The 12,309-nt window shown below is 36.2% G+C and overlaps 1 protein-coding gene across 1 annotated transcript in view; it reads left to right on the plus strand.

The window, feature by feature from the left end:
- Window positions 1–12,309, plus strand: part of HAT1 (histone acetyltransferase 1) — a 61,939-nt gene that overhangs the window by 17,125 nt on the left and 32,505 nt on the right. Inside the window, exons 3-4 of the mRNA XM_021702870.1 lie at window positions 3,365–3,440; window positions 7,568–7,688. Coding sequence (XP_021558545.1) covers window positions 3,365–3,440; window positions 7,568–7,688 — 197 coding nt within the window. The remainder of the gene's footprint in view (window positions 1–3,364; window positions 3,441–7,567; window positions 7,689–12,309) is intronic.

The raw sequence follows: 12,309 nt of genomic DNA on the forward strand, positions 1-12,309 counted from the left end.
AGCAATTTGGGGGCAGCTTTTTAGGGATCTGCTCAGTGTGGCTAAACGTAGTACAGCGAACAGTTTTCATGTAATACAATGACTAATATAAAAACTTCATTTATTTGATACTAAAAGAATCCTTTGTAAAGTACATAGCATTGGTTTTTAAGAATTTCTCTTAGATTGTTTCACCCAAATCTAATCACATCCAAACAATAAATATTTAACTATATATTTGCCTTAAGCTATTTGATTCTTACTTCAACTAAAAGACTCATCACTTTGCTTTCTCTTTCTTTTAGTTCCTATTACCTGTGGACTAAATTTCATGCTGAAATAGTAAAACCTTAATAGTTTAGATGACAGATATATTGGAAGAAGGCCAATCCAAATTATAGAAATAGTTATCATAACTACATTTTTGACAGTAGTTACATTTTTCTCTTGTGTCTCTCATCACTACCAAAGTGCTATATATTATATTAGAAGCAGTAGTTTGAAATTAATTTTTTTTTAAAGATTTTATTTATTTGACAGAGACACAGAGAGAGAGAGAACACAAGCAGGGGGAGTGGGAGAGGGAGAAGCAGGCTTCCCTCTGAACGGGGAGCCCGATGTAGGGCTCGATCCCAGGACCCTGGGATCATGACCTGAGCCGAAGGCAGACGCTTAACAACTGAGCCAGGTGCCCCTGAAATTTATTTTTAATAATTTCTAGAGACTTCCAAATATTTTTAAATATTAGAGATGCAGTAGTGGGAAATTTTGGAGGTTAATGAGTCTAGACATATTGGATTGTTTTATTTTTTTATTGTGTAATATTACAGACATACAAAAACCATAGAGCAAGCTAATGAATATCATGATCTCATCACTTAGCTTTTTCATGTCTTAACATTTTGCTGTATTTGCCCAGGGCTTTTTTCAATTTCAGTTTTCATTATGAAAATTTGTTAACACAGAGAAGAGTTGAGAGAATAGAACAATACTTAACCTATATATCCAATACCTAAATTCAACAATTAATGTTTTGTCATATTTGCTTTAATATGTACTTTTGCTAAATTATTTGAAAGTAGATTTTTAAAAAAGATTTATTAGAGAGCGAGAGAACACGTGTCCATGCTCAAACAGGGAGGAGGGAGAGAGGGAGAGGAAGTCCCAAGCAGACTCTGCACCAGACTCGGAGCCCGACTCAGGGCTCGATCTCATGACCCCGAGATCACAACCCAAACTGAAACCAAGAGTTGGATGTTTAATTGATGGCGCCATGCAGGCACCCCAAAAGTAGATTTCTGAACATCATGACAGTCCTAATATATTAATATTCATATATATAACCATAATTCTATTATCATACCTATGAAAATTAATGGTAATTCTTTAATATCGTATAATTTTCTGCTTTCCCTGGTTGTCCTTGAAAGAATTCAGTAGCTTTTTAATAAAAATTATTTAACCCAGAATTCAGTCAAGGATCCTGCATCATGTTTGGCTGTAATGTTTCTTTAATCTCTTTCAATTCAGAACAGTCCTTCCATACTTAATTTCAGGAAACAAACTGAGGGTTGCTGGAGTGGTGGGGGTTGGGAGGGATGGGGTGGCTGGGTGATGGACATTGGGGAGGGTATGTGCTATGGTGAGCGCTGTGAATTGTGTAAGACTGTTGAATCACAGACCTGTACCTCTGAAACAAATAATACATTATATGTTAAAAAAAAAAAAAAAAGATAGTAGGAAGGGAAAAATGAAGGGAGGGGAATCGGAGGGGAAAACGAACCATGAGAGACTATGGACTCTGAGAAACAAAGTGAGGGTTTTAGAGGGGTGGGGGGTAGGAGGATGGGTTAGCCCGCTGATGGGTATTAAGGAGGGCATGTACTGCATGGAGCACTGGGTGATATACACAAACAATGAATCATGGAACACTGCATCAGAAACTAATGATGTAATGTATGGTGACTAACATAACATAATAAAATAAAATTGAAAAGAAAAAAAATAAAGAATTAAAAAAAAAAAAACAGTCCTTCCCCGCAACATGGAAATTTTTCCTCCATACCATTGATTTATTTGGAAGAGTAAAGTTATTGAGTAGAACTAGTAAACAAATCTACATTCTGGATTTGTCTGTTTTCTTTTGGTAGTAGTTAACTTGTTACCCTGTCCTCTATATTTCTTGTAAATTGGAAGATTTAAAGCTGGATTAGAGCTAGGATAAAGATTTTTGTTAAGAAAATGTTTCATAAATGATGGCTGTATATGTTATATTGCATTGAATCAGGAGACATACAATGTTGGTCTCTCCTATAATGAGTGATTCTAAGTTAGATTACTTGGAAAGGTGGTAATTGCTGGATCTTTACAGTGAAAAGATATCTTTTCTTCTGTAAATCATTAATCTGCTGGATGATACTTTGGCAGCCTGTGAATAACCTGTTCTAGGAGGACAGTGTTGGAAATTTTTCATCTACAACTTATCTTTTCATTCTTCAGTTTAAAGAGTTTGGTGGGGGGAGGGTAAGGTTTTTTCTACGTAAGATAAATTATATTGGGGAAATGTCCAATAGTATCAGAACTCAAAAAATGCAAATAAAATAACAGGGTACCCATTTCCATCTTAAATTGGTAGAAATTGAAGTTGAGGGTACAGAATGTTCTCAAGAATCTGGGAAGCAAAGGAGTTTAAGTAGCTGCTAGTAGGTATATAAACTGTTAAAATATTTTTAGAGGGCACTTAAGCAGTATTTATAAAAATAATTCAGTACTTTTACTCAGCATTTCTACTGCCAGGAATTTATCCTGTGTATACTGTATGTAAAAGTACAGCAAAGCATATATAAGGATGTCATTGCAGGGTTATTTTTAATAACAAAACAAAAAAACCCAAACCTAGGAATAACATGAATATCATCTTGCAGTGATAGAGAATGATGTAATGGTAAAGGCCTCCTCAAAACTCAGATTACTCTTATTCTCAGAATGTTTCCTATAGCATTCTTCTTTAGTTTTTTTGATGCTGTAGCTTTTCTTATCTCAGAGTGTCTTTTTTGGTTTTGTTTTCTTTTACTCTTTGCATTGTATATAAACATAAAGAAAAATAAAAACTAAATCAGATGCCTTTGGCATACCTAGTTTTCTAATTCTTAGAATCATAGGGTTTTGACACTGAAGCACTCAAAGTGATACTCTAATTTTCATTGTTCATTTGTCTCATGAGAATCCAGTGTAAATCATATAATGGAAAAGTGACAACTTAAGTAAGAAAGATGTTGGCTGTATCCTAGTTATAGTGAAATTCTTGAAATGGAAATACCTGTCACCTTTAATATCTTTAATTTAGTATCTTTAATATCTCTATATTTTTTATTCTTTTAAACAGTTCGTTTTCCTGAAGATCTTGAGAATGACATTAGAACTTTCTTTCCTGAATATACCCATCAACTCTTTGGGGATGAGTAAGTAACTTTGCCAAATTAGTGTGGCCAAAAAAAAAAAAAAAATTTTTTTTAAGATCTAGAAAACAGGCTTTATTTTCTTTGCTGTTTTTTATGTAATTTATTTAAAAATATACATTAGAATGCATTTTTGACATTGAAACACCAGTTTACTGTATCATACCTATCATGTAGTGCTGTGGATACATTATTTAATTCTCACAACCGCCTTAGCGATGGTATTATCATTCATTACATTGTACATTGGTGGAATTGAATAGCTGCTTAAGGACATGGGAATGACCAAAGTTCAGATTCGGGCAATCTGTCTATGAAGCCTATCTTCATAATTACTACTTTTTGTTTCTGCTCCTTTGCTATACTGCTCTTAGTACAGAATAGACTCTCCTGAAGCTAGAAAGCTCAAGTTGTTCTTCTGTAAATAGGCAGTTAAGAGAAATTTATTTATTTTTCTTTTTTATTTTTAAAAACTTTATTTATTTGACAGAGAGAACACAAGCAGGGGGAGCTGCAGGCAGAGGCAGAGAGAGAAGCAGGCTCCCTGCGGCGCAGGGCCAGATGCAGGGCTCGATCCCAGGACCGTGGGATCATGACCTGAGCCTAAGGCAGACACTGAACTGACTGAGCCACCCAGGCGCCCCGAGAAATTCATTTTTAAAAGCAACATTATAGATACGTCCTGGGATATTCAGCACAATCCCTTAATTTCCTGTAGCTTCATTACATTATTAGAATAGTCATTTACCATTTTAAACTTTTGATTGTGAAAAAAACTTATTTGCAGAAAGTTATAAGAATAGTATGATGGGCACTTGATGTAAGCACTGGGTGTATATGCAGCTGATGAATCACTGAAACTCTACCTCTGAAACTAATAGTACACTATATGTTAATTGATTCAAAGGAAAAAAGAATAGTACTCTGTATATCCTTTATTTAGATTCACCACTTGTTAACATTTAGTTCTATTTGCCTTAATCATTCTCTCCTATATAGATAGAGATATTGGAAAGTTGTTGAACCACTTGAGAGTTGTTTGCAGATATATCTTGATCCCTTACCTCTAAATTCTTTAGTATGTATTTCCTAAAAACAAGGACAATAACCATATAATTACCAAAATTGAGGAAATTTAACACTGCTGTAGTACTGTTTTCTAAGATACAGTCCACATTTCAAATTTTGCCACTTTGTTTCCAGTAATTCTTTCATAACAATTTTCCTCATTCTGAATCCAATCTAGAGACATATATTGCATTTATTTAATTTTTATTTTTTTTTAAGATTTTATGTATTTATTTGACACAGAGAGAGAGAGTATAAGCAGTGGGAGCAGCAAGGAGAGGGAGCAGCAGTCTCCCTGCTGAGCAGAGAGCCCAATATGGGGCTCCATCCCAGGACCCTGAGATCATGACCTGAGTCCAAGGCAGATGCTTAACTGACTGAGCCACCCAGGCGCCCCACATATTACATTTAGTTGTCATATCTCTGTGGTCTCCTTTAATATGAAACAGTTCCTCAGCCTTTCTTTGTTTTTTGTGACATGGACATTTTTGTAGGGTATAGGTTAGTTTTATAAACCTTCATTTTGCATTAGTTTGTTTCTTCATGATTAAATTCAGATAATGTACTTTTTTTTTTTTTAAGATTTTTATTTATTTATTTGACAGAGACTGTGAGAGAGGGAACACAAGCATGGGGAGGGGGAGAGGGAGAAGCAGGCTTCCCGCTGAGCAGGGAGCCTGATGTGGGGCTTGATCCCAGGACCCTGGATCATGACCTGAGCTGAAAGCAGACACTTAACGACTGAGCCACCCAGGCACCCCGATAATATACATTTTTATAGTACCACAGAGGTTGTGTGTGTCCGTCTCAGTCTGTCATAATCAGAAAGTCTATAACGTCAGTTTGTTGCATTGTTTGTTAACTTGGGTCACTTAGTTTAGAGGTGTCTGTCAGCTTTCTCCACTATAAGGTTTTTTCCTTTATTATGTAATCTGTGGGGAGATACTCTTGAGACTGAAAAGATCCTGTTTCCCATCAGACTTTCCTCTAGTAGTTTTAAATCCACTGATGATTCTTTGAATCTTTTACTGTGATTGTAAAATGGTGATTTTTCTAACTCTGTTATACCTTCTACATTTATTAGTTGGCATTCTATAAGGAAGAGCATCTCTTTTTCCCCTTATGTATTTCTTTGTTTATATCAGAATAGACTTAGAGAATCTTTTTTAATCCAAGGGGTCATAATCCGCTACTGTTATTAATTATGATGCTCAAATTATCCCATTACAAACCAGTTTTTGAATCCTTTTGATATATCATCATTATTTGGGGGACACTTTACTTTTGAATACAATAAGGTGTTCATTCATCTTACACTTTTTCTACTAGTTCTGGAGTTAGCCATTTTCCCAAGGAACGCTGCTTTGTTGTAGTAGGAAGGGGTGTTTTGACATAGTTGACATTTAAAATATTGCCCTTCGTGGCGATTTTACCTAACGTGTTATTTCAGCATTGTTCACATGTTTATTTAATGTGTTTTGAAGTTGAAAAATGTCTCTCCATGGGACAAATTTCCTCAGAATTTTTCATTATTAATGTATCAGATTGGGCATTTTATGTGCTTTTAAATATTAATAATTTTATTACATATTGATTCATGCCAAATTTGAACCTTTTGTATTTTAAATAGCTTTTATTTTATTATAAAGATAAGAACATTTTCTTTTGGGATTTCTATCATTAAGGAGCTATTTATTTTATTCCTTTCCTCTTCTTGCTATTTAAAATCTCTTCCTTAGGTGCATAGAATCTAGTCTTACAGGTAATGCTTCTCAGTGGTATTTTGTATATTCATTCTGTTTTGCATGTCATTAAAAATGCTTGCATACTCCTAAGGTAGACAGATGACAGTCACATAATCATGACCCTATATCTTATGATTCAAGTATGACATTGGTCTTAATCCTACTTATCATTGGCACTCCTTTTTATGCACATAACTTTCAGAGTCCTGGAATGGACACTGCTTATGTTTTATTTTATGCCTAGACAGAAATCTGGAAATGACACTGCTCCTTTCAGGCACTCTTCTTCAGAATTCACTTTAAAAAAAAAAAAAAGCTTTATTGAGATGTGAGATGTAATTTGCCATATAATTCATCTATTTAAAGTATACAGTTCAATGATTTTTAGTATATTGTGTTGTGCAGTCATTACAGTCAATTTCAGAACATTTTGTCATTCCCACCAAAATTCCCATAACCAGTTAGCAGTCATTCTCTTTTTCCTCCCTTAATCTCCCCAGCCCCCAGCCCTAGCAATCACTAAACTACCTTCTGTCTCTATAGTTTTACCTATTCTGGATATTTTAGATTCACATTTTGGAAGACTCTTTTTAAGCCAGAGAAGAGAATATCAGGATGTAGGTAGATTGCAGGAAGCAGGGCTGGAAAAATAACAGCAGCTCCAGATCTGCTTTCTGAGTTCATAGGGTGATGTAATTAGATGCTTTCACCACTTTCAGCAGCTCTGGATGTTGATGATGGAAGCAAGTGGTGAACTGGAGGAAAGACTGGGCCAAAGCTACATCTTAGCTGCTTGCCTAGCGAGGTACCAGTTTAAATACCACTTGTGTCTGATTTGAAATGCCTTCTGTGGTACTAGTAGTAGAAGCAGCTGCAATGATATATTATATTTATTACATACTTATATAATGTGCTGGTCAACATTATAAGCAGTTTATAGGTATTAACTTGCTCATGTAACCCAAACAACGTCCCTGAGGTAGGTGCTATTATTCTTACTTTATTTTTTATTTTTTAAAGATTTTATTTTTATGTAATCTCTCCACTCAAGGTGGGGCTCGAACTCACAACCTTGAGATCAAGAGTCACATGCTCTACCAGCACAGCCAGCCAGGCGCGCCTCTCTTATTTTATAAATGAGGAAAGCTGAGGCACAGTTTCGTTACAAATACTTGTTTCTTTTTAAAATAGGTATGGTTTAAAATCTTGAAACTACCCATAAAGTTAAACTTGTTTATATGTAGGGCTAATACTTTGTAATGACTTTGCAAAGAATCTTTCTGGGGTCTCAGATTACTGATATTTTTTCCTTTTCAGTGAAACTGCTTTTGGTTACAAGGGTTTGAAGATCCTGTTATACTATATTGCTGGTAGCTTGTCAACAATGTTCCGTGTTGAATATGCATCTAAAGTTGATGAGAATTTTGACTGTGTAGAGGTAAGAACAATAATAAATTTATCTTTAACTCTGCTTTCCATTTGAGTATAGAACAGGTTTTAAAATTTAAAGGCTTGAGGGAGGAGAGAAACTGTTATATAGTAGCTTTAAAACCATGTATTGTCTTTAGTTATGGAGGTGATTGCCTGCCTGTCACTGCAGGTAAGCTTTGATCATGATCCTTGGCCTGATCTATTTCCTGAGTGGACCTTTCCTAAAAACCCTTTACTTTTATGATCACAGTTGTATTTTGTTTACCAACTTCTTTTTTTTATTATGGACATGAAAATTACTTCATTTCCCAGAAGTTGAATAAGATGGAGGGCAATAGCTAAATTTTCTACTTTTTCTTCACATAGAATTTGCCTATTTAAATTTCTCGCTGCATTTCTGATCCCACAGATTTTGCTAATATATTTCCTTAAGAACATGGACAATTAACCTGATGACATAAAACTCTTTGAAACAAATAAACCAAAAGACGGTGAAGGCAAAGAGAGGCATTAAAGAGTATGCGTCTGGGGCAGGCTGAATTATGGCCCCTCAAGAAGCAGAGGCAGAGTGATGTGACCACAAGCCAAGGAATGCTTATAGCCACCAGAATTAGAAGAAGCAAGGAACAGACTCCACTGGAGTCTCTGGAGGGAATGTGGCCCTGTTGACACTTTGATTTTAGCTCAGTGATAGTGATTTTAGACTTTGTCTCTAGGCTGTGATAGAATAAGTCTCCATTGTTTCAAGCCTCCAAGTTTGTGGTAGTTTGTTATAGCAGCCATAGAAACTAATATGGATTTTCATATCAGGAAGTGGGGTGCTACTGTAACAAATAACTATAACTGTAGAAATGTCTTTGGAAATGGGTAATGGGTAGAAACTAGAAGAATTTTGAGGCACATGGTAGAAAGAGCATAGACTACCTTGAGTAGATGGTTGGTAGAAATATGGACTTTAAAGGCACTGCTGGTGAGGGCTCAGAATAAAGTTAGGAGCATGGGAGAGAAAACTATCATCTTAGAGAATAATGTACCATCATAAACAGTATGTTGGTAGAAATAGGAATGTTGAAGGAGTCAGAGGGAAATGAACATATTATTAGAAAATGAAGGAAAGGAGGTATTTGTTATATAGCGCCAGAAAGCCTAGCTGAATTGTGTCCTACATTTATATAGAAAAGAGAACATGTAAGCAGTGAAGTTGGCTATTTAGCTGAGGAGATTTCCGAAGTATTGAAGTTGTGGCCTGGTTTCTTGTGGCTCATAGTAAATGTGAGAGGAATGGGTGAGATTGTGGGAAGAACTGTAAAGCAAAAAAGATCCAGGACTTGATGATTTGGGAGATTCTCAGTCTATCCAGGTTGCAGAAGATACTGAAGTTAGGAGATTCACTGTCAGGAAAGTGGTTTGGAGAGAAAGCCAAGAGGATGGCTAGATAACCTTTTGCTCTTTCGAAAGAGATTGCACACATGACTCATGGATCTCCTCAGTAATCTCAGCAAAAACCAGGAATAGAGATTGAATAGAGATCAAGTCCTTTGTAGGACCATCTTATCTAATGGTGTGAACCCTCATGGCAGACACAGGTGACCTAGAACGGTTTTGAGAATGTTATATCAGCAGAAACACTGCCAGTTTGGACTGACATGTTGAGGAAAGGCTAATGAACTTCCAAAATTCTATAGGTAGGAAACAGGCTGATAGCACTGCTCAGCTGCAAACATGTGCTTCCCTTCAAGAAAAAGGAATAATGGCCCAGAAGGTAGAGCCACAGGCCACAGTATTCCCAGGTCTTGAAAACTAATGGAATTTGACCTTCTGGATTTTGAAATTGCTTGGTAGCAGTGACTCCTTTCTTTCTACCATTTTCTCCCCTTTGGAATGGGAAACTCCATCATAACTTATCTGGTGCCTGTCCCACCACTGTATTTTAGAAGTGGTAAGTTGTTTTCTAGTTATACAGGTGGAAAGGAATTTTGCTCCATGATTTATCATACTCAGAGTCTGCTTGAATAACTTTTAGATAATGACATTTTGGACTTGAGTTGTTGATGGAGTGGTTGAAACTTTTGGGGATGTTGGGATGGGGTAATGTATTTTGCGTGTCTGGGATGGACATGAATCTCTGAGGGACCTGAAGAAAATTGTATGTTTTAGAGTTGTTCTGTTTCTGGACATTCCTGTTTAAAGGTATTGAAACTTTTTTTTAAGGTTTTATTTAAATTCCAGTTAGTTAACATACAGTGCAATATTAGTTTCCAGTGTATAATATAGTGATTTAGTAATGCCATACATTACCAAGTGTTCATCACAGCAAATGTACTACTCCTTACCCCATCACCTATTTAACCCATCCCCCCACGTACCTCCCTTCAAGGCATTGAAACTCTTCATCAAGAATTACTTCAGAGTTAATTTTTTTTTTAAGATTTTATTTATTTATTTGAAACAGCACAAGGAAGGGCAGAGGGAGAAGCAGACTCCCCGCTGAGCAGAGAGCCTGATGTGGGGCTCGATCCCAGGATCGAGATCATGACCTGAGCTGAAGGCAGATGCTTAACTGGGACTGAGCCACCCAGGCGCCCCCAGAGTTGATTTTTTTTTTAATGAAATGCGATTTTTGTCACTGAATCACATTTATAAAATTAGAAATGGCATTCTTTTTTTTTTTTAAAGATTTCATCTATTTATTTGACAGAGACACAGAGAGAAAGGGAACACAAGCAGGGTGAGTTGGAGAGGGAGAAGCAGGCTTCCCACCGAGCAGGGAGCCCCATGCGGAGCTCGATCCCAGGACCCCGGGATCACGACCCGAGCCGAAGGCAGACGCCCAATGACTGAGCCACCCAGGCGCCCCTGGAAATTGCATTCTTAGAGTAAAATCTCTTGTCATTTGAATTTGAAAATCCAGGAAGTTTTATCAGATCAGATCTGTCATATTGAGAACACTGTGCTTCACATAACTTGGCAAAGATATTATGTATTACTGCATACTGGATATCATAACTTCCTCCTGTACAAGTAGCAATTCCTAATGCATTAACAATTAAACCAACTTTTTCAAGTTTTTAAACTGACTTTAAACTTCTGACTTAAATCTTTTGCCAACCTCATGCCCCATCTTTTTTTGACTAAAACTTCTCATGACTTGGCACTGGTTGATTTGGTTTTTTTGTTGTTAATTTTTTAAAATTTTGTTTCATTGTAAAGGACTTGCCCAAATTCACACAATGCTAGATAAATTAGCATATAATATAGGCTTATTAAAGTGGAGTTTTTTTTCCTAATCATACGGTTCTTATTAGATTGTTAAATTCTCAAGCCCAGCTAGATACTCTTACTAAAAATACAGGTAGTAGTTTTCCTTGTGTTGTACAAAATTCACTGTTGTTTGAAGGTTTTGGTGTCTTTTTTTTTTTTTAAGTTCCAGCTGATACTGCTGAATTGATTTCTTCCAAAGGAACTATTGACTTAGTTATTGGTAAATCTTTCAAATACTATTTGCCATGAAAATAGCTATGTATTTGCATTGACTTCTAATTGCTTCCTTCTTGAAAACCAGGTTTTTCCATTTAGAAGTACTGTGTTAGGAGTAAGGAATCAGTCTTTTATGATGTCTTCTTGTAGGATTATTTGCTTCATGGTCGAAGATCATTTATTTAAATTACATGTTCAAAGACTTTTTCCCCCCTTATTAAAATAAGAATGGGTAGTGGATGTGGGGGGGGATGGGCATGCCTCTTCTATCTCAGTTTGCATTGAGAATGTTCATTCCACAGTGCCTCTGTGTTCTTGATGCCGGGGAGAGTGGCAAGAAAACAAAATCATTCCTCTCATGGAATTTATATTCTAGCTAGGAGGAACAGTCAATAAACAAATAGTAAGTAGTGTTATAAAGAAACATTTTGCTGGTTCCTGAATGTAGAGGAGCCAATGTAATTATTTGTCTGACTGAGGATATATTTTGAAGGTAGAGCCAGTAGGATTTACTTTTGAATTAAATATAATGAGATAGAAAAGAGAAACAAGGAGTACCCTATTGCTTAACCTTAATAGTAGTACTATAAACTGAGATAGGGAAGATCGGAGAAGTAGGTCTAAATAGGAAAAAAAAATCAAGATTTTTGTTTTAGATGTGTTATGTTTGAGACTATGTCATATTTGAGTTTTCACAGACTATAATATGTAGTATTATTTTTGTGTATGAAAAATATATTCTTTTGGGTGAGGTGGTCAGAAACCACAGCACATCAGCTTAGAAGTTAATTTGCTTATTAGAATATGTTATTACATTAATCTTTCATCATCCATTTTTCTTTTCCAAGCTGAGTTCTCCAGTTGCATGTAAAAGTTTTTAGTCACAATTAAGATGCTTGTAAAATATCTCCCCACTAGCCATCATCTTTTTTTTTTTTTAAGATTTTATTTATTTATTTGACAGCAAGACCGCTAGAGAGGGAACACAAGCAGGGGGAGTGGGAGAGGGAGAAGCAGGCTGCCTGCCGAGCAGGGAGCCTGATGCGGATCCCAGGACCCTGGGAACATGACCTGAGCCGAAGGCAGACACTTAACGACTGAGCCACCCAGGCCGCCCCTCCACTAGCCCTCGTGTGTGTGTGTGTGTGTGT

This window comes from Neomonachus schauinslandi, chromosome 3 (genome assembly GCF_002201575.2).
Source record: "Neomonachus schauinslandi chromosome 3, ASM220157v2, whole genome shotgun sequence".
NCBI lineage: Eukaryota > Metazoa > Chordata > Mammalia > Carnivora > Phocidae > Neomonachus > Neomonachus schauinslandi.